The sequence below is a fragment of the Camelus bactrianus genome, chromosome 33, assembly GCF_048773025.1.
Source record: "Camelus bactrianus isolate YW-2024 breed Bactrian camel chromosome 33, ASM4877302v1, whole genome shotgun sequence".
NCBI classification, from domain to species: Eukaryota; Metazoa; Chordata; class Mammalia; order Artiodactyla; family Camelidae; genus Camelus; species Camelus bactrianus.
In genome coordinates this window covers 14,992,709-15,016,113 of record NC_133571.1, presented here as the reverse complement: position 1 = coordinate 15,016,113, position 23,405 = coordinate 14,992,709, and the positions used below count along the sequence as shown (strand labels likewise).

At 47.7% G+C, this 23,405-nt stretch overlaps 1 protein-coding gene across 5 annotated transcripts in view; it reads right to left on the bottom strand.

The window, feature by feature from the left end:
* The window catches only part of POU2F3 (POU class 2 homeobox 3), a 76,093-nt gene that overhangs the window by 43,717 nt on the left and 8,971 nt on the right, over positions 1 to 23,405 (bottom strand). For all 5 annotated transcript variants that reach the window (XM_074356886.1, XM_074356888.1, XM_010953395.3 and 2 more), the window contains exon 3: positions 3,695 to 3,729. In XM_074356886.1, coding sequence (XP_074212987.1) covers positions 3,695 to 3,729 — 35 coding nt within the window. The remainder of the gene's footprint in view (positions 1 to 3,694; positions 3,730 to 23,405) is intronic.

The window sequence follows — 23,405 nt, the reverse complement described above, 5'->3', positions numbered from 1 at the left end:
GCCAAGAGGCACATGAAAAAATGCTCACTATTGCTAAATTATCAGAGAAATGCAAATCAAAACTACAGTGAGTTATCACCTCACACCAGTCAGAATGGCCATCATTAAAAAGTCCATCAATTCTTAACCTCTCCTCACCCCTCAACTGCATTTGCTCTCACCATGGACACTAGAGATGCTACCGTGAGGCCATCACTGCTCACGGCACTGCCAAACCGTGACCGCTTTCAGCGTGGGCTCCGCAGTGTGGGCTCTGCCTGCTCTGATGCTGTCTGCTATCCTCACCTTCATGAAAATCTCTCCTCTGTGGGTGTGGTTCTCCTCCTGTCCCTTTAACTGCTCATTCTTAGTCTCACCTATGGGTACCCGCTCCCCAGGCTGTCTCTCCCATGTTCCTTCTCCTCCAGGTCCACCCTGGGTTCTCATCCCCAGTCTGCACAGCCTCCCTGCGTGATCTCCTGACCTCCCATCACTTCAGTTAACACTATTTGACAGTGACTTCTCAGTTTGAGTCCTGACCTGTCTGCTGGGCTCTAGATGCGAATTTCTTATCGTATATTGAGCATCTATAGCCCATTATCTGTCCTTCCTCCTCCTCCCATCGTCTGGACAAACTGGCTCCACCTCATGTCCTCTTGATCTCTGGCTGCAGTCCCACTAATGCTCAGCATCCAAGCTAGAAACTTACGAATCATGCCTGACCTTTCCCTGTCTTCCTGTCCACACCAACCTGTTGCCAAAATCCTTCTGATCTTATACCAGAAATATCCCTTGAATCTGAGTCTCTCCATGCCTTCTGACATAGGAATAATAATGGCAACATAGGAGTCATAACAGCAAATGCCTCTACAGTATGCAGGTCCTCGACATTGTCTTAGAGGTACATGTGTGCGCGTGCGTGCACACACATACACACACACTCACAACAGCCCTGTGAGAGATGGACCATTATTCTCTCCACCTTACAAGTGAGGAGATTAAGGAGCATAGACGTTGAAGAACTTGCCCAAGGGCCACCAGGTAGTGTTGAGACCAGGATTCAAACCCAGGCCGTCTGGCTCTACGTTTGTGTGCTTAACCCTTCTCCTTGGCATTACCCACTTCCTCCTACCTCAATGGCATCCCACCAGGCCTCGCCTGTATCGGTCCTTCATTCATTCTTCCTCCCCTCCTCACCCAAACCCCCTTCTAATGCTCTTCCATTAAATGAAATTGGTTATGCTTGAAAACGCCTAGTGGCTCCCTACTGCCCACAGGATAAAATGCAGGCTTCTTCGCTGGCCATTCCAAGTTCAACGTAATCTGACCCGGCCTCATCTCCAACATCACATCCAGTGCTGATCTTCCCAGAGTTCCCTTTTACAACAGTGAGCTTCACTCCAGTGTCTCCCATGCCTGGAATATTCTTGCTGCCTGTTTCTGCCAGTCGAACTCCCTACTCTTCCATTGTCACCCACTTTGGACAACATCTCTTTGGTGACACTGTCGGGCAGCATCCCAGAGCTTGGTACTCGTACGTCTCTTACAGAATTCCCTGCAGAATGCATTGCAATTTATCTTCTTACAAATGACACGTTCTATCCAGCTCTTAGGAATGACTAAATATTCAAAGAGTGAATGGTTGGCCCCAGATCCAGCCTGCTGAGTCCTTCTGTCTCTGCCCCTTAAATTTCAAAGAGTCCTTTCACTGGATCACACAAGATCATAAAGGCTGGAAAGATTCCATGTGACACATTCTTCCTCACTCTCTACAGCTCGGGGTGAAGAAATGGACACTCATCCCCATTTCACTTCAAAGAAAAACATGAAAGGAAAGTGGAAGTCAAACCAAACAGAACACAGCATGAGAAAATTGAAGGGACCGTACCATACACACTGCAGGGGACTTAGAGATGATCTCATGCAAACATCTTCATGCTATCATAAGGAAACTGAGGCCCAGAAAGGAGAAGAGGATTGTGTAGAGTCACAGCAGCACTGGCACACAGGCCTTCTGACTCCCTGTCCAGGGATCTGGGCGTAACTTGTTGCCTCTTAGCTCTGTCTTCTCTTCCCTGGGGACTGAGGGTGGCCCAGCTTCTGGGCTCATGGGTCGTCTCACAATTATCTCCCAAACAGGCTCAGGCTGCTTTCCTGGGACCAGGAAATGAACAGGTTCAGCATGAAACTTCCTGATGAACCAACTTCCCTTGTTCCTGCAACCTCAGGATGGCAGATCACCCAGAGCCTGACTGCAGTTCCCAACTGCACCCACTGGCTTGGGGCCTTCCAACCTGAGCATCCCCAAGGGCAGCGGCTCATCCTTGGCTCTCCTGTGACTGCCACCTGCTTCACTGTATCAGACACCGAGGCTGCTCTGATACAACACTCTTTCCTCCCCTCCCCACGCCCTCCACCTCCTGTTCCCTCCTAGTTAGTCACGGTGAGGTCACATTCAGCAGCTGGCTCCCAGGCCTCTCCCTAGGGACAGGGGGAGGGAGCTGAGAGATTGCAGAGGAGGGTGCGGCAAGGCATCATGGGAAACAGAAGCTCTGCAGCCAAAGAGATGTGGGTTCAAGTCCTGGCTCTGCCGGGTGACTGATCGTGTGACCTTCGGCAAATTACTTAATATCTCAAACCTGTTGCCAAATAAGGTGGCGCTGCCTGGGAGGCAATTTCCTGACCTGTATAAGGGGGACAGTCATGCTTGGTGTATAGCGAGAAGAAGTAAATGAGATAAACTGCCCAAGCACCATGCACAGAGCCTGGGGGTCTGCAAACGTGGGTTGGTCTCCCTCGCTATGAAGTGTGAGGGCATCACTGTCAACGCAGGGGCTTGAGAAGTCCTGGGTGCCCACCTGCAGGCCGGCAGAAACGGGACCCAAACCCAGGCCTTCTGACTCTGTTTCCAATTCTCACCTCTCTGCTGCACTCTAGGGCCCATTGTTGCTTCTTGCTTGTCTCCAGGTAAGACTTCCTTCTCCCCCAAATCCTCCCACCGGCTGCTTCTAATGTCACATCCTTTCCTAGCCTTCACTGCCCCGTCTTCCCACCAGCCTAACTTTTGTCTCCCTCCATCACCCTTCTCTTTACCCATCAACATCCATCCAGCCTGTAATCCACCCAACACCACCTTCCCCTGCCTTAACCCTCCTCGGCTAACTTGAACCTCCCAACCTGGTTTCATTTAAAGGCACCAAGCTTGTGTCTCCATTGTCCCGCTGACCTGGGTTGTGCCCTCCTTCCTGAGCTCTTTCTGTTCTGTTTCTCCTGTTTTGTCTTCTCTCTTTTTCTTTTAAATCAGGAGTTCCCTGAGAAGCCCAACCCTCCATCCTTTGTACCGCCATCAATTCCTTTATGCACAGCCAGTCCATGCAAACAGACTTGCCCAAGAGGCTGCTCAGCTTTGATGGGAAAAGAGCTGTTGCCTTAGACTCTGGACCACACCCAACATACAGCTAGTCCTGCATAGGTGCTGTGTCACCAGCTCTCTTCTGAGGGCATAGTGAAGAGGTGGCCCCAACATCAGATTATGGGTTGGAGGAGGGGTTGGATGAAAAGGCCCTTGAAAGGCCCCTTCCAATCCTGAAAGCTAAGAGTCTATGAACAAGCACCCTTAAATTTGCCTTAATCTTTTTTGTGTCCCCCACATGTGATGTAATATAAGTGACCCCCCAAATCTATAGAATAAAGGCTTTCTTCTGAATGTCCTTACCTGCCTGTTGAAATCTAGGCCGTTTCGATCATTTCCTAGAAGAGATGAAAAAAAGAAAACATTAGCAGCTGGCAGGATTGGGTGAGACTGAAGTTCGAGGAAAATAGGATGTTGGGAAGGGCTCATCTCTATTTTGAAAAAGAACACTTGCCTCCTGCCCTGTGGCCAGACTCTTCCTGCTTATCCTGCTGCCTGGAAGAGTCCTTGGAAAATCTCCTTCAGGGAGGTAGGTAACCAGGGAAAGGGGAGACTGACTTGTCCAAGGTCACACGGTGTCTACTGGGATTAGAACTTGCTGCCCCAGAGTGCTTCTGCTGAGCTCCCTCAGACAGAGGCTGTGACACACACGTTCATGGAAAAGCAAGGAATGACCAGCCACGGATCCTAAAGTAACTATCGAAGGCAAGAAGCCCTTCTGCTATCCCAGCCCTCCAGAGGTGATGACACTTAAACCATGTCAGGTAGAGTAGACAGGTGTCACTCCTGTTTCCATCCCCCTCTCAACTTTCATTCTTTGTTTTGCTCATCTTTTTCCTTTCATAATAAATGTTGGGTTGAAAAAGTAAGTGTGTGCTTAATAGAGAAAACTCTTTGGTACAGAAAAGCATAAAGTGGCAAAAAAAAAAAAAGTCAATTTGTGGAGAGGTAGCTGTAATTAATATTTTTGTATATTTTATGGTCTTTTTTATTCTTGTTTTTCCTCATTCCACTCTATATAGATTTTTATTCTCATTTTTTCAATGAACATCATAAATCTTTCTCCTATACAATTAAGGAGCATCATAAATCTTTCTCCTATGCTTGCAAATATCATTTTTAATGGCTACATAATATTCCACTTATGGATATACCATAATTTGTTTAAACATATACCTATTATGAGGGAAATTGCTTCCATTCTTTGCTATAATTAAGTTTCCTATTCATACAGCTCTTTAGGGGTGGAGCTGCCAAACAATCTTCCTTTCTGCTCCATGAATTATTGGCTCTAGAATGTCAAGAAAATGATATTGAATACCATACACCCAGAGTCTAGCATGGAGCTTAGCACATAATAGGAGTTCAAATTATATTGGTTGAATGAATGAATACATGAACATATGAATGAATTCAGACCCTTCAATCAGAAAATTCTTCTGCTTTCCATTGGTTTTTCAATAGCTTTGGAATGAAGTCCAACTTTCTCAGTACAACATATAATTCCCTGTGTGACTTGGTTTCTGCCTACCTTCGCTGCTTTGTGTTCTGCTTCTCAGGATCTCACCTCCCTCCCTCCCAGGTACCCTGTGCTCCAGCCTCACGGAATGCTCGCTCATGTCCAAACATGACACATTCTTGTGTTTCCAGGCCTCCATGCACTGTTCCCTTTTACAAAGTTGGTCCCCTTCCCCTCTGGTCCTGAAACCCTCTCTACCAGCCACATGGCACATGTCATGTCACTCCTTATTTGTCTGCACAATTCTCTCTCCCTCTAGTCTATGATCTCCTTGAAAGCCAGAATGATGAAATCCATTGTTGCATCCTCAGTGGCCACCACAGTTCCTAACATGGGTTGGAGGCTCAAGAAATGCCCGATGGATGAATGAATGGGATCCAAGAGAATCCTCTGGAGCTTTCACTTAAGCCCCCCTCCCTCTGCTGTGTTCTAAACGACGATGGGTAAGTGTGGCCCATGCCTGCACCATTGGTTGTGAGGCATCCCTAAGAGCAGCTAGGCCAGCAAGGTGACAAGAGAGACTGAGGGCTATGGGTGTCCGAGAAAGAGGAAACTGGAGAGACAGGAAGTCATCTCTGAAGAGCAGCCTGATTTTGAGATGAACTAAGACTAAATACGTAATCGGTGAGGGGAGCTAAAGATGGGAAGGGCCCACAGATTGAAAATAGTTGTGTTAGAGGGTAGACTTAAAGATAAAATAAATATTAGCATTTTGGGTCTTCATCTGTCTGGGTTGAGCATGAAGAAGAAACTGCTGCCTCAGGGGCATTTTCAGCACAGCCAGGATTCAGACACTTGTGATACAGACCCCAACACGAGCTGGAGACCCCAACACCACCAGGCTGGGGCGTTGTGTGTGATTTTTACCCAATATCAATGTAAGACTACTAAAGGAGTATTTCTGAATAGCATTGGCTAATGGATTAAGAATTCTGTACAGTGCTAAGGCTTGGTGTGGCTGTAGACCAGGAACAGATTGTCATGAAATGCTGTTTCTTCTTCCTTTCCCTCCTCCAATTCATACGATGAATGTATTTCCAATACTTAGGTATTATTAAAACAAGTGACGCCTCTTCAGGAGGTATCCTGATCTGTAAGATCAGTTGTCTATACTGCAGTTTGACGTAATACTGCCTGAGAAGGAACCCCCCCCCCACCGCCATCGGTCCCTTAACGCCTCTTTCTCTGTGGCACGGTGAGGCCGCTCCTGTTGAAAGGTTGTAGTTTATAACCCCAGTCAGAGGTGAATAACTGATCTTTTTGCTGTTTCGATGAAATTAATTTATGAGAAAAAATGAAATATAATAGAAATACAAGATAAATATAAAACTGCTTTTATATTTAAAAAAAAGTCTGTTCATGACATTGTAAAGGTGACCTAATAAGGAATAATTTTAAAATTTAACAAAAAAGCAAATTCATTCATTCCACAAGGATTTGCTAAATACACTCTCTGTACCAGGCTGTATTCGAGGCACTGAAAATACAACATTGGAAAAGACAGACAGAAGTCCCTGACCACATGGAGCTTTTTTTTCTGGTTGAGGAGACATAAAGGAATAAGAAACAAATATGTAATTTTGTATATATTTTTTAAACTTAAATTTTATTTTGTGGGGGGAGGTAATAATAATAAAGGTTTAATTAGGTTTATTTACTTACTTATTTTAGAGGAGGTACTGGGGATTGAACCCAGGACTTCATGCATGCTAAGCATGCGCTCTATCACTTGAGCTATACCCTCCCCCAACAAATATGTAAGTTTATTTAGAGGCAGTTACTGTGGGGAATAATGCTACATGGTCAAGGTAAGAGTGTGTCAGAGGCTGTTCATAAGCAGGGTCTGGGGAAGCTCGTTCCAGACAGCGGGATCTGGACCTGAGTGAGGCGAGAACAGGCTTGCCTGCAGAGGAACAGCAATGAGGCTGGCCCTGCGGGGGAGAAGTGGATGGGTGTATCCGGGACAGATGATGTGGATCTGGCAGGCAGGTTGTGGTGAAGATGTCAGCTTTCATGCAAAGGATATTGGGAAGTGATCAGAGGGCTCTGAGCAGAGGGGTGACACAGTTTGACCTACGTGCTTACACCTGCAGTGATCAGCTGTAGAGGGGAGAGGTGGGAAGGGAGCACAACCAGGGGGCTATCAGACTGGGTCAGGGGAGGCAGGGCAGTGCCCAGGCTAGAAGGGCAGCCCTGGAGGGGGTGAGAAGGACCTGGATTTAGAATACATTTTGAATTGATAGCCGACAGGACCAGCTGATGGATGGAAGGTGGGGTGCACAGGAAGGAGCGGAATCAAGGATGATTCCTAAGGTTGGACTTTTTCCATAGAGAGAGTGGTGGCAACATCCCCCAAGATGGCGGAGACACAGGGAGGAGCGAGCAGGTGGTAGAAAATCAAAAGCTATGTTTGGGGACGTGTGAAGTGTGAGATGCCAATTAAATATCTCAGGAGAGGAGAGGAAATGAGTATGGACTCAGGAGAGGAAGTACAGGGTGGGTAGTTATCAGCCTAAAGGTGGTATTGAAGGATGTAGGACTTGATGAGTTTACAAAAGAACCGAGTCCAGATGAAGAAGAAGATGAAGGTCAAGGTTGGGAATGATAAGAAGGAGCCAGCAAAGGAGACTGAGAAAGAGTGGCTACTCAAGAGGGATGAAGCCCGGGCAAGCATGGTGTCTGGGAGGCAAGAGAAGGTGTTTCCAGAAGGAGGTGATAAGAGACTCTTGAATAAGACCCAGAAAGGAAGAGAAACACTTGGGGGCCAAACCAGCCTGACTTGAAGGTCCTTAGGGTTGTGAACAATTTAAAAAGGTCTTTGCTTTTGATTTCTGTGATGCCTTTAGAATGTTGTTTGTGAGAGCCACAAAATGCAAACATGAACAAGCAGGTGTTCAGAGAGTAAGTTTAAAACTCACCAGTCAACAAAAGTGACAATTTCTCTTGCCCAGGAGTGTTTCCGTGGCCTTTCTCCAGAGGCCCCTCAGCATGAGGAAGCGCCTGCTGCACCTGGAGCCTGAAGCTGGGGTTCCCTGTTCTCTGTATCACTGCACCAGTATCACTGTCCAATCTTCCTAGAGTCCCAGGCTGACCACATGGCTGGCCTGGAGGCGCCTGGACCGGCCAGGGCCTCCCCTGGGGGACCAGCCCCATGACACCCCAGGAGAGCAGAGAGTGGCACTAGCTCAGCGCTGGACACTTAGTAAGGGCTTGGTCCCCCAGAGTGATTTCAGTTCTGATTCTGATTCCACTGCTAAGCAGGTCAGAGTGTTCTCAGGAGACATGGCTTTCCCCATGGCCTTTGGCCCGTGAGAAGGAGCTCAGAGCACCTGGGGGTCTAGGTGGAGACACGGTGACATGGTCTAACAGAGGCATTAGCTCATTCCTGTTGAAATGTTGATTCTCTCTCCAGATCTGGCCGGGGGGAACCGTCTCAGCCCTCATTTTACTGCTGTTCTTCCTGCTTCTCTCCCATGGTCCACGGGACTAGTTCCACCTGGCACCTCTCCCTGCCCAGCCTACAGGGAGGTGGTGCCTGGGAACGCTGGACCCAGATCAGGCTCACAGGGGTTCTGCTGCTGCCCTAATGCTCTAGGTTGAGAGTTGACTGACGAGCCATTCCTAGGACTCAATTTATTCATCTCTGAAACAGGGAGGAAGGCAACCCTCTCTCCTAGAGAAGGGAAGGGATGCAATTACTATATTGTGGGAAATACTGATCCACTCTTACCAGAAACCTCTGTCCCTTTAAGGTATGGTGTGGAAGACCAACAGGCATCCTTGAAACAGTTCTGGACTTGTAGTTGGAGGATTAGGGCTCAAGTCCCAGCACCATCACTTCCAAGCTGTGTGACCTTGGTCAAAGCAGGAAGCTTCAGAGTGTGGGGCATCTCAAGGGCAAAATAAGGTCACAGTTCCAATCCCACCCACACTCCAGGAATACGATAAAGTTCAGCTGTAAGCTGGACACACTGTCCAGCAGGGCACTGGGCTCCAGATGTCCTGGCCACTCCTCAGTCAGGCTGAGCCTGCCTCTTTGTCAGGGATTTTGCACATGCTGTTCCCTCTGACTGGAATGCCCTTCCACCCCTTAGAAGGTAAGCACATCCTCTAAGACCCAACTCAAATGTCACATCCTCATGAAGCTTATCCAAAGCAAGAAGGGGATTTCCTCATCTGTGTTTGCACATCTTACTTATATCTCTTCCAGCATATACCACATATTTTAGAATCAGTGTTTTGTGTGTCTGTTTCCCTCATGAAATTGTGAGCTCCCAGAGATCAGGGTTATTATATCTTATTTCTTTTTGTACCCTAAAAGCCTAAAACAGTGTTTAACACCTAGTAGGAGCAGACTGACTATGTGTTTAACTGACCCAAATTACTAAGGAACTGCTGTGAAAACCAATCTTTTATTCAGATCTAAGAAACCACAGGCACTACCATCTACAGAAACCTGAACACATTCTATTTCCAAGTTGTGTCTCCCTCTTTGGAAGATGGCAGCCATCTGCAGGAAAAAAAAAACCAAAAAACAAACAAACAAACAAACCCAAAAAACAAAGCAGGACAGACACACATGGGGCAGGAGCATTATTTTTAGACCTGGAAGGACACTGAAGCCCAACCTCAGAGGAAAGCACCTTGGGGTGGTCACGCAGCCTCACAGACCCTAAATCTGGACTAAAGCTCTGAATTCTCAACTCTCATATTCACACAATTGTCCCAATAAACCCACCGCATCCAGAGTCCAACAATGAGAAAACCAAGCATTAGATTTTAATCAACAGTTTAAGCAAATAAACAGGGTAGATACTGATCAAATTCGGAAGTGCTTTTAAACAGAGCAGATTAATCCAGGCAACTAGATGACGCAATCAGGTTTAGAGAATATTTTGGTTGACTCTAGTAGGAGCCCCAAACCAACAAGATAAAATGTAACAGGAATAAGTGTAAACCCTGCCTTTAGGTTAAAAAATCAACTGTATGAATAAAAGATAAGGGAGGCTGAACTCTACACTTAGAAATGATTAAGGGGGCAAATTTTGTTTAAAGTGTATGTTTTATGTTTAAAATTTATGTTGTATGTTTTTTACCACAAAAAAAAAAGAAAAAAAGAATTTTTTTAAAATTAGGGAGGTCTGTTTTGACAAATAACTCTAACCCAGAAAGCTACTTTTCTTCTTCATACTGGGTGATCAACTTACGTAGTCAAATTGCACAAAAGCATCCCCTACCTTTAAGACCATCTGCTGCATGTGATCTGGCAATCCTACTCTACGTACACATCCAAAGAAAATGAAAACAGGATGTCGAAAAGCTATCTTCACTTCCCTGTTCACTGCAGCATCAGTCACTATAGCCAAGATAAGGAACCAACCTGTGTCCATCAACAGATGAATGGATTAAAAAAAAAAAAAGTGATAGAAACACACTGGAATATTATTCAGTCATAAGAAGGAAATCCTGCTATTTGTGACAATGTGGATGGACCTTGAGGGCATCATGCTAAGTGAAATAAGCTAGACAGAGAAAGAGAAATACTACAAGGTATCACTTATCTGTGGAATCTTTAAAAAAAAAAAGACAAACTCATAGAAACGGAGAGTGGTAATGTGGTTGCCAGAACTGGGGGTGGGGGTGGGGTGCAGAAATAGGGAAAAGTTGACCAGAAGGGTACAGACTTTCAGCTATAAGATGAATAAGGTCTGAGGCTCTAATATATAACACGGTGACTGTAGCCGATAACACTGTATTGTATAATTAAAATTTGCTAACAGAGTAAAACTTAAATGTACTCTCTCACATACAAAAAGCTAAATATAGAGGTGATGGATATATTAATTAATTAGACAGTAGGAATTCTTTCAGAATATATGCACATATCAAATCGCATGATGTACACTGTAAATATCTTGCAGTTTTATTTATCAGTAATACCTCAATAAAGCTTAAAAAAAGACTATGTGCTACAATGTGGAACATGATGAAGAGTTTTTTCAAAAATACCAGTAGCCAACCTTTAGCTAGAACAACAGAAATAATCTCAGTGAATACAGACAGTGATTAAAAATTCAGGTATACACAATTTAAGATATTTGACCATCAAAATATGTATACTCCCTTAAAAAAAAGTTTCTTCTGTACAGCACAGGGAACTATGTTCAGTATCTTGTAATAACCTTTAATGAAAAAAAATTGAAAATGAATATATGTATGTATATGCATGACTGGGGTAAGGTGCTGTACATCAGAATGGATACATTGTAACTAACTGTACTTCAATTAAAAAAACTATACTCTATATTTTACATTTTCAAAGAGGTTAAATCTTCTAAAGAAATATAATATACCTCCCTCCCCAAAAAAGAAAAACAAAAACATAAAATGACTCTCATTTCTGTTTGTTGGCAGACAGTATTTAGAAATAAACACTGTAGTTTCTTGTGGGTGGTGGGGGAAAGATGGGGGGGGCGCTGGTGTTAGATATCTCACGTGAAAAAGAAACAAAAAAGGGAGCATTTTAGCTGACTGAAGTTCAATTTTGTCCAGAGTGTGCTGCGTATGTGTGGTGTAGCTTCTTAAAAAGGTGCTGCTAACCTGTGCGTTAACAGACATGCAGAGCGTTGCAGATCTCTGCTGAAAGCATCACGCCCAGTTCAGGGTACCATTTTTTAAAAGGGACCCTGATGAACTGGGCCATAGAGCATGAGGACCAAGATGGTAGGGGACCTAGATGTCACACCAAATGAAGGAAGGATGTTTAGCCTAGAGAAGAGAACACTTGCCTTTAGATCAAACCTTCTTTCTAGGATTACCATGAGAAGTAAATGAGATTCATTTTGTTAAGTGTGATAACAGAATTGTGGTTAAGAAGGGAAATGTCTCATGTTTTAGAGATGCATACTGCCATATTTAGGATTGAAATGTTATAATTTCTATAATTTACAAGAAAATATTCCAGTGACAGGAGTGGCAGAAATTTGACGGTTGTTGGGAGTAGGTAATGAGTATATGAGGGCTCATTGGTTTAGGGTCTACTTTTGTGTGTGTCTGGGGAAACAAGTTAAAAATCAAATATTTTCCCCCTAAAATGGATGAAACAAATACGGCAAGATGTTAACAATTATTAAATCCAGGTGATGGGTATATGGCTGTTTATTAAGCTGTTTCCTCTCTTTTCTGTATGTCTGAAGTTTTTCAAAATAAAAAATTTTAAGGCAGTTCAATGAGGGAACATTTGAAAACACTTGTCACAGTGCTTGGCGTATAGTAAATGCTTAAGTAAATGTTAGTGGACTTTTCCTTCCTCCCCAAACATTGGCATGGATGTGAAGCAGGCTTAGCCTGCAGATCCAAACAGTAGAACAAGAGCCAGTGGAGGAGGCTGTTGGGAAGCCGGCCTCACCTCAGTATAAGAAGGAATTTTGTAAAACGTGGAATTGTCCAGCAGTGAGACCTACCATTTCACATCAACTGAGCTCCCCATCACTAGGAATATTCAAGCAGAGTTTGCTTATTTCAGGGATGTTAAGTGATTTTTGAATTGAGGGGCAATTTGATCACATCACGACGGGGATCTCAGATGATCTCAGGGGACTGAAAATCCCTTCTATCTCTGAAGTTTTAGGATTCAATGCAGCTGATTGAAATGCACCAGGGCTTTTCCCTCCCAGAAGCTGATCACCGTCTGCAGCATCTGCAGACGGAGGCACAGGGAAGACAAAAAAACTCTTACCATTTCCCTCTGTCCTGTTTGTTCTGCCTACAGATAAGAGGTAAGAACACAGAGGGAAGGGATGGAGCAGAAAGGGCTCACAAAGGAAGCTTCAGAATCCTTTATTTGGGTGTCTTGGGGACAAATGGGTAAGATCTGTGTTAGGCTGGAAGGGACATCAGCTAAGTTCTCTCCAAGCCTCTGTTCCTTCTCATGGTCTCCTGGGAATCTCTGGGCCAAGAAGCTTCAAGCAATAAAGCAAGAAAGCAAGTATCTTGGAGCTTGGGCTCACGGGACTGGGAGGGACCTCAGGAGATCATCAGGGGATGTTCTCTACCTTTGGGAAGATGAGCCATTATTATTCACCCCATTTTACAGGTGAGGAAACTGAGTCTCAAAAAGGTTAAGTGATAGGTAGTTTTAAAGTATGGGCATGTGTATATATAAGCCATAGGGGAAGAAAAAAACCCATGTCTCCAACCTCACTATTCTTCCCACTCAAGCATGACTGCACTGTTAAGCATCATTTAAACTCAGACAATGTCTGAGAACTCCATTCAAGCCCCAGCTTCGATGCTCCAACTCCAGCATCTCCCTGGTCCCACACAGTACCCAGAACTGTTCATCTATACCAAAGAGCTGCTGACAAAGTAAAAGGCTGAGGCTGCAGTTAGAGGAATTTGGGATAAATATGAAGACAACATCCCAGTCCATAGTAAATGGGATTAAGTGACTGAAAGAGAGTAAAAGGCACCTTGAATTGTGCGGGAGCCCCAGGATTCTGCTTAGAATCTCCTCAGGCCAGGATGGCCGTAGTACCCAATGAGGTCCTGACGAGAAAGGCCAAGGATCAGCCTGTTGGAGGCGCCTGGGGGTCAAGAGCAACTCCCACCTCTGCCCCTCCTCCCCTGGCATCTGGTGGGCACCAGGTCAGCAGTCCAAGCCACCTGGCAAGGACCCTTGCCCTACTGTAGACGGGAGGAGCTGGCTCCAGCCCTCTGCTTTCCCACTTCTGAGCCATGGCCTAGCAGGCCCGCTGATTTGCATGGTTTGGCAGCCCTGGGATGTGAGTTTGCCTGGGGAGCAATTCTCTGGGTGAGGGAGGTGGAAGCACAAGAATGGAGAACTGTTCCAGCAGGATTTTTCACTTCTGCCTGGTAAACATGCAGAGCACAAACTGCAGCGAGGCTGCACCTCTCCCGTTTCTGGGCTGCTTCTCTCACCAGCTCCGCTCCCAGCAGAACCCATAGACGTCCAGTGTCACTTTATGTCCCCTTGACAACCTGCGGGCACTTCCCAGATAGCAATGATTAAAGTAACGAGGACCTTGGAAGCACTCCTGGGCACCAGCCACCAGAGCAAACCAAGAGACTTCCCAGTGAGGTCATTTAAACCAATCAAAACAGTTTTCCCCAGGACCCCACAGATACTACGCCTACCTTTTGAGATTCCTCCAAGGAACTGGGGACTGTTCCCTAATGGTCAGAGTTCTGGACAGAGAACACAAGGTAAACTGAGCTTGAGGGTAACTTCAAAGGCTGTTTTACGCTGGACTTTGGGCAAGTGGCTTAATCTCCATAGCCTTCAATTTCCTTTACATATTAAAACAAAAAATTCTGTCTGTATTCTGGCCACTTTCTTCATAGGAGCCAAGAAATGCCCAGGAGGACCCTGAGGGTGACCCCTGAAGCCACCTGAAGAACAGGACACAGGAGGACCTTGATGGGCTGTGGGAAGAGCCCCGCCTTAGGGGCTGGGAGATCTGAGCTTCAGTTAGCTAGCTGAGTGTCCTGGCTGTGGATAGCAGATGCAGAGATGCACCGTGTGTGCGTGGGAACCACGCTCAGGGCAGACATCACTAATGGATTGCCGCAGTCACCTCCTTTTCTTAAACTCAGTGTGTACTGACCACCACCAATGATCAGAAGCAGCTCTCCTGAAGAAAACTGCTTGCTATCCAGGACAGGGTGATCTCACAGCGTCCCTCCACCTCTGACTGTCTGTGGATTTGGGGGTTTTCATGATTGAAAGCGTCTTCCTCTCTAGAATGGCAGAGTAAACATGACTGACCTCAGGGCTTCCTTGTGACACAGCCTATGTGAGTGTCCCAGTGGCTTTCCCCACCTGCACGGTCATGAGACTGAACCCTGGAGCCTTGCTCTCTAGCCCCTCCCCACAGATGTCAGGAGCTTGGGGCGGGATAACTGTGGACGGAAGGGGCTCTGATGCCACCTTTGCTAGAAGGGCAGCCCAGCATCCTGCAACCTCCCTTTGTTATATGCCATGTCATTCTTTAATAAATGGAAGTTTCCTCCCCAAGCTTTCCTAGTTTTTTAGGAAATATAATCTCCATGTTTTTCTCAGCCTGAGCTGTAGGTGAGACTCTTTGGGGCCCCTGCATTGACACTGCTCTCCCTGCTCGCCACACATTGAGGCCGCAGTCATCACTCGGGGCCCAAAGTGGGCAGCATGGTCAGACTCTAGGCTGAAGGAGCATCTGGGCAGATAGATGTGCCAGGTTCCAGAAAAAGAGGCCAGGGACTCAGGCCGCTGTGGCAAGAAATGGAACCAAAGGGCCAGGTTCCCTGCCAAATCTCCTCTCATAATCCCCAATCCTGGAAAACAATAAAAATTCAACTTCAAAGAAAGAATTCTGTTAAATAAAGCCAGGATTCTGGTTGTACCTGAATAAGCACAGGTTAGAGAAGCACCTTGGCTGTTTTTTTTTTCTATCAGAACTTTTTCGCTCTCTAGGGGACCACAGAGAATCCCGGTGCTGCACCCGCCATCTACAGGTGAGGAAACTGAGTCCCGGAGAGGACGTGTGGTGAGCAAAAGGTCACACAGGCAATATGTGACAAAGCAGGAACAAATAGAGAGCTCCGATGCCCAGCCTTGACTCTCCACCACAGCCCAGGGGTTCCTTAAAGGTCACCTCCAGACCAGCCCCCGCTCCCACTCCTCCCTAGCCTTGAGAGAGAAAGGTTCAAAGAGGTTTAAGCTTGCTAAGAGACACTCTGCTGCTCCTTTCCCAGGGCTGAGTGAAGTGGGGATAAGAAAGGTGGGAGGGAAGAGCAGGAGGTACTGGGAAGGGTGTGTGGTCCAGCTCTGGTCCTCACATGGGCACACAGACATCCTTCGTGCGGCTCAGGGGGCATGCGTGCAGGAAGAAAGCTTAGACGGGAGATGCTAACTCGCATTTGTAGAACAGCACACACTTCCAGGAGCTGCCACAGATACACTCTCATGTTATACATACCTCACAACTCATTTTACAGATAAGGAAACTGAGGCTGGGTCATGGCGGTGCCCAAGCTAGAAGGAACGAACGTAGATCTCAGAGCTCTGGCTGCAGGGCCAGTGCCCCAGCCAATATGCCTGGGGTCTCGGGAACATGTACTATGTTTGTTCCTTTCTGTGCAGGGCACGTTCATATCCAGTCCTTATTTGATCCTTGCCTGCCTGTGAGGTCTGCAGGGCCAGGATTCCAGAACTTCTGGTTCACCAGTGAGTAAACGGAGGCTCAGAGAAGCTGGGCTTGTCAATGTCACACAGCAGTCTTCTGCATCCAGACACCATGTCCCTCCCTCACACTGAGTAATGCCTCTTCTTCTCCTCTGGGGCCTGTGCTCCTGGGGCTGGAGGGGACACTTCTGAGGGAAGGGTGGAGGGGAGAGGGAAGGCTTTTTTCAACAAAACACACACAAAAAAACCAAAGGACAGAGGACTGCCTCTGGGGGTGGGGGGAGGGCTTTTAAAAAGCAGGGATCTCAACCCCCTGCTGTGACCTTGGGAAAACCATTCCCCTTTTCTGACCCCAATTTCTTTCCCCATAAAATAGGAGAATGGGACTAGATCAGAGCATTTTCAAACATTTTTGGCAGGAGAACACTGTTTTCAAATGATAGGGATTAATTAATAGCTGACATTTACTACAAACCAAGCTTTGTATTAAATATTTTATATAGTGGACAGCATTTAATTCTCACAACCACCCTATGAGTAGGTTCTCTTATCCCCATTTTACAGATGAGGAAACTTGAGGCTTAGTGAGGTTAATCAACTTGCCCAAGGTTACTGATTAGTAAATTGCTGAGTAGAAACAAGCACACGTCTGTCCACCAGCCAAGGCTGAGCACACCACAGTGTACTATCTCCAAATGAAAACACACATGGAGTCACCACAGAAGCTTGAGCAAAAAAAAAAAGACCTTTAGATTTTTCCAGAACTGTAAATGTCATCTAGTCTCCTTGAATCTCTCCCATCTCTAAGCAGTGGGTCCTGGGAGGAGGGAGTTTTTCCACCAGCTCCCTCCCTTTCTTCCTGCCTTTTCCTGTTGACCTGGAGTCAGTTCGTTTGGGGGCCCTTTGCTAAGGCAAGCGTCCCTCTCCCAGGCGCAGGTGGCTGTGACAGTGTGTTGGCCACGAGTGAATGAATTCACAGGTCGGTCTACTCAGGACATTTTCATCTTCCTTAACGAGGGTCTCTAGATTGGCTGTTGGGTCACTGCTCCATCCTGTGGATACTTTGTCCTTCTGATACTGGGACTGGCAAATAGCATTAATCTGTGGCAGGAGCTGCTCTAAGTGCTTTACAAATGTTGGCTTATTGCACCCTCACAGCAACCCTGAGAGACCTCTCTCTATTATTACCTGCATTTTACAGACTAGGGAACTGAGCAGAGAGACATTAGGTAACGAGCCCAAGGTCACATAACCAGTAAGTAGAGAAGCTGGGATTTAAATACAGACTCTGGCTCCAAAGTCTGTGCCCTTAATGCCGGCACCTCGAGAAGCTGGGGGCAGGGGTGCCCTTCTGAACACATCAGCGGAACTGAGGGGTGCGACAGCCCACAGCTTACAAATAATGACTGGTGGGCAGAAAGGGTCAGCGTGTGTTCACAGATCTCAGCATCTTAGAGCCAGAAGTGACCTTAGAGACACTCCAGTCCAGACCCTTCATCCGATGCACAAATTCAGGCCAGAAGACGGAAGTGACCTGTTGGCACAGGTTTGTGGTAGAGAAGAGTCCAGAATCCCTCTCTTCTCACATCTCCCCAGCCAAGCAAGAAGGTGCAGACTGTTTCTCCAGTTTCACTGATAGAAAAACTGAGATGAGCAGTCCGTTGTCAGCAGAGGGAGGTAGGCCTGACCTGAGAACTAGAACTCACTCAAAGGTCCTCGGGACACCGGAGGGTGGGGGAAGTGGGGTAAACTGATCCTGGGGCAGGAGGGGATGGGGACCCAGTCGGTTCTCCTGGGAGGCAGAGACCACTAAGACCCTGCCTAGCCAACCACCCTCAGGTGTCCAGGGGCCTATGAGGACGGAGACAAGGAGGGAACGGGCCAGTCCAGTGTCGTCTCCCTTTGATACCTTGGAGCCCAGAGCAGACATTTCCCAGCCAGCTTAACCCCTTTAGTCCGCGCTTCCCTCCTCAAGAAAATCTTAATCATCCTCATTTGAATTTCAAATGACCTCTCCCCTCTCCCCTTCCCCGCCCCAGCAGGCTTTGAGGCAGGGATATGGAAATTCACCCTGCAGTATGGAAATCATTGCCCTATGCAAATTGGGCACTGGGACCCCATCGTCATAGCAACCATGGGGTTTCCTCTCCTTTCGGCACCTCTCTGGGCTCTCTGACTCAGATTTTTTGTTCCTCTTCCCAGACCGGATGGGTACGATGGGTAAGCCCCCTACTGGGCCTCAACCGGCAAGTGGGGTGTCCCTCACTGAGGCGCCCCACGGGGCCCAGACCTGCTAGGCCACCTGCCTGCTTCTCTCCTGTGAATCTGGACCCAGCACACCCAAGTGAGACCAACTGCTGGGTTCTTTTTCCCCCAGGCTAGCATAATCCAAGGATGGGGTCTTAATGGTGGTGAGGAAGTTCTGGAGTCTGGAGGACCCTGTGGGGATGCCCCTAGAGGGGGAGAGGGGGGAGAGGGGAGAGAGGGATGGGAGGGTGGGCTTTGGTGGTGCCAGTGGCAGGAGATGGAAAGCAAGGCACAGAACCTGTATGTAAAATGCCATGCAAATCAACACCTATTATTTTTTGAGTCAACAGCATGGATGTTTTTGGGAGATGCTTGCAGCTCTGTTTCTCATGCTCCTGGCTTAGCACAAAGGCATGCCCTGAGTCTCCTGGCCCATGCTGTTACCCCGGGAGCTCCCCAGAGTGAGCTCTGGCCCATGCAGGAGCCAGTGAGGGACTTCGAGCTGTCAGTGGCTAAAGTCCCTAGAAATGATATTCGGCCTCCTTTGAGGGCGCTGGTCCTTCTGTGAGCCTGATCAATCCTGCCCCACCAGACCCTCAGGCTCCAATGAGGGGGACTGCAGCCCCTGCTGGGATATAGCTTCCCTTTTAAGGGAAATTGACTTTCTCCCCTTGGCTGGGCGGTAGGGAGTGGTGAGCGAGGGGTTGTGAGGGGAGCTGGACCCGCATCTCCCCTCAGCGTCTCTTCCTAAGGATGGATATTCTTGGGACCTACTAGCAAATGCTGGTGGAGACTCCAGCTTCGGCCTCCCCTGCCCCTCCTCTAGCTTCACAAACCCCCAACCACCCCAGCCTGCCTTCAACAGAGCCTTGTCCAGAAATGAAGACTGCCAGTGGTTTCGCTCTGCCCACCTGCCCCGCCCCGAGGGCCTTGGGAGGGGGTTGTGAGAGTGTGAGTTGTGTGTGTGTGTCTGTCTGTGTGCTCGGGGGTGGGGCAGACTGAGTATAACTGCATCTCAGTTGCCTGGATGTGAGCTGCTCTTCTGGCCCCTAACACTTACCCTAATTTGGCTGCCCATTTCTCTTCAAACTCTTTTCCCACTTGTTCAGCACTTTTCCATACCAGGTGTTTATTGCCCTAATTGTTTCTTGAGGAGGAGGGTGGACCCAAAAGACCAAAAGCATTTATGCACAGCTTGTAGTGGAGAAGGGTTGCAATTTGGGTACCTTAGTAGGTACCGCAGTCCGGAAACTGCAGTCACTCCAGGCTTTGGACGCTGCTCCAGCCCAGGCTCCCAGCCTGTGGGGTGTGGGGGGAGGTGTCATTCTACCCCTGTGAGCAAAGGACACCTGGGACCTGCCTCTTCTGCTAAATCTCCTGACCATCATCCCCATGACAGCCACAATGGGAGTAGGAGGGATGCTAAGAAGGTCATAAAATGTGGCCCTTGGGATGCCAAAGGGAAGGACCATTCTTACACACATTCTTAACCTCTAGGGCAGGGTACCTCCAAGTGTGGTCCAGCACCCAGGCTAGTCTGTGAGCTCTTCATTAAGGTCCAAGACCAGAAGCATTCTAACACAGAGAATAAGAATTTAAAAATGTCCACAACACCCCAAGCACGTGATTAGTGGGCACTCCCTGTGTATGCGGTGTAGACCAGCTTGGGCCCTGCTGAATGTGTGTGGTGGGTACGAACTGCATGCCAGTCCTGCAAGGTGGGACCGCAGACTGGTCTGTGACAGACTGGAAGTAAAGTGATTGGTACTGCAACCCACATTGTTTGAGAAGCAGGGCTCTAAGGAATGACCACTGAGGAAACCAGGCAGCTCTCTGGATGGTAAAAGAGCACACAGATGCCCGCCTGCCCATCAGGCCCCCTCGTTTTGTCCCCTCTTAGGTTGGAGAGAAAAGGAGGTCCGTGTTCTTCCGGGGGCTACAGAGATGGCAGCTGGGGCGGGGCCACTTCCTTAAAGACACCTCCGAAAGGAAGCGACATCGGTGCCAGGCAGGACTGGCCCAGCTACCCATCATCTGAGCAGCCTGGCCTTGCCCTGTGGTGTTGGGTTTGGGAAGAGATGGGTGAGGAAGTGTCTGTGAGTGTGGGGCATGGCACATGTGGGAGCCGCTATTGTAGCTGTTTTATTTGCTAAGATTCACGGAGTGTTAGAGGCAGATAGACGACTCCTGACACCACCGGCCGCCCAGCTGAGGTCTCCGGCACACAGAGCCACAGTATGAAGCCTGGGTGGTGAATTAATACCTTCTAATCTCCTTGCCACAGAAACTGTAAACACGATGAGTTGGAAGCCGCTCTGGTTTGAAAAGGCCAGAACAAGAGGCAATGGGCTTAAGCTGCAGCACGAGAGTTGTAGGCAAGAGATAAGAAAGGACTTCCAGGAACTGAGGATTGTATCCTACAAGAATAGGTGGTCAACAGAAATGGGGAGGAGTAGTTTTCTTAAGGATGGAGGATAAATGAGGGAAAAATATCTCTGAGAATAATAAATTCTTTTATTTTCCAGGGATGGTTTTGAAATATCTCCAAAGGAAGAAAGAAGCATGGACAAGATATCTTCTCAGAATCCTTACACCCCTAGGAATTCATATCCGTTCCTCCTGGACACCTGGAGGGGCTGTGGCTTCATTTTTCTCCTCCAGAGAGGTATGGGACAGAGCGGGTCAGATCGAGGCACAGGACCAGAGTAACGAGGCTTGCATCCTACAGGTCACCTGGCCCACCCCCTTCATTTTACTCCTGCAGTCCTCTCCTCCCCACATTATGGGACTCCCCACAAGTCTTGGACACAAGCAGACTTGTCCCACATTGCTCAGTGACAGAGCTTTGTCTTGTCTCCTGAATGTTTCTGATAATTATCAACCTAACGATGGATTGTATTTGTATGGTGGCGTACACTTTGCAAAGTGCTTTCACACCCACTCTGTCATTTAATCAAAAAAATATGTGTGTGTGTGTGTGTACCCATGTGCCTCATTTAGAAAGGACTGACAATAGGAGACTTTTGCAACTTCCCGCAAGTCTCACCCCAGCCCCGGTACTTCCTAGACTTCTGTCCTCTCTGTCATTGAAAAAATAGTCTTATTCCATAAATATTTGGATAAAAAATATACACATCCCTAAAAAATCTTCTGTCTGCTTCTGTCTGGAACCTCACCTCTTGGTTGCAATGAGAACGGTTTCTTTAGCCTCAGCTTGCTTTCTTGGGGACTCAGGAGGGTGGAGATGGTGAGACCCCAGGAATGAACTGACAGAGAGGGGGTTTCTCATCTTGGGTCAGTAACTCATTCTTTCGTTGGGCCCTTATGAGACGCACTAACCTCTCTGGGCTCCGCTGTATAATCCTGTCCATTCCTTCTTAAAACCATGCAGAAAGGTCCCAGAGTTCAGCGAAGAGACCCTTAACTCTTCTGCAAAGTGTGCACACACAGCTAACTCCCCTTGATGGTCCTTCTGGAGGGTGGGGCACTGTTGGTGACTTTGCCTCATGGGTAGGCAGTTGAAGCAGAGAAGACGGACAACAGGAGGGGACGACTGACAAAGACCTGTCCCACCCCTCGCTCACTTCTAGCCCTCCTTTTCCTCCCCTGGGCGCCCCTCATAGAGTCCTTCCTTCCCAGATCTCTGAGCAGGACAAGTGTGCCAAGACATGTGCTTCACTGTCGTCTGGGTCTGCAACCCCCACCCCCGCTGCACCAATGACAACCCAGTCTGCAGATTGCGGGGAGCCGGGGCTGGTGCATTGGTGAGGATGATTTGGGATGAGAGAAGAGATGCAGAAGTTCTCCCTGAGGCCAGATTCTCACCCTCCACAGTTCACCAAAGGGAGCAAGTGGACCCCAACCCTTTCCCTCTCTTCTTTAACAAGTAGTTTTTCCGCCTCTTGGATGAGAACAACCCACCAGCAGGGGCTTGGCTCCCCTCCAGCCCCTTTTGCTGGAGCCACCCTCCATAATTTTGTCATCTCCCTGGTGCTGCCACTCTCTTGTGTCCCCTGTCCCTGGTTCCCTATGTTGGTCCCCATCTTTGGGGTAAAAAGTCACTAGAAAGACTCAGGTTCACTTCTATCATTTGCTGGCAAAATCAGCTAACCAGCCTCAATTTTCTCATCTGCAAAGTAGGCTGGTAACATCTACCTTCATGAGTTGTTGTAAGAGCCAAATATATTAAAGTGTTTGAATGTGCTCCTCCAGACACAAGTTTGACTCCTGTAGGAAGCTGTGTGACCCTGAGCAAGTCAGTTTCTCATTCTGAGCCACAATTTCCTCATTGATAAAAAAAGGGGATTGTAAGAATTAAATAACGTGATGTGTGTAAAGTCGGCTGCATGTGCCTGGGTGTGGGAGGGAGGCCCCATGAATGTAACTGGCTGTACCCTCCTTCCTCCCAAGCCCACGGCATTTGTCCTCCCCTGTGTTGGAGGCTACGCTGTGACCAGTCAAAAGTCATTAGGTTAACTGCATGGGTGCTTGAGGGTGGTCAGTTACAGAGCTGGGGGCTTTTGAAATGTGGGTAAGGCTATATTCTTACCAATCATCCAATTGAGAACAGAAAAAAATGTTGTCAGCCTCAAGACTGAAGGAAAAGTGAAAACAGATAGGGAGACAAAAGGAAGGATAAAAAAGCTGGTAGATCAGAAATCTAGAAACAGCTTGGCTGCAGTCTTCTGGGGAGTGTGGAAATGGCACTGGCCAGGGGATCAGGAACTTTCTCTGGTCCCTAGTGCTGTCACAAACACTCTGTCCTCTGTCCCTCCATGTCTTGGCTTCCTCACAGGCAGAAGGAAAGAGAAGGATGAACTGCCTTGTCTCTACCAACCAGGAGGTCTGCATCTGGACCAGGGGACACTCTCCTTTGCAGTCCTGGCAAGTGTGGATGGGGAAATTCACTTCCCTTTCCCAGCTCCTACCTTGTGCCCATTGGGGATTTCACACTACACAGAGGGTGCTCTCAGGGAGCTGGGGATTTTTAGGTCACCTTTGTTTGTAGTTCCTTTAAAACCCAGGGACAAACCATCCCTTAATTCATGCACTGCTGGGAAGGGGAG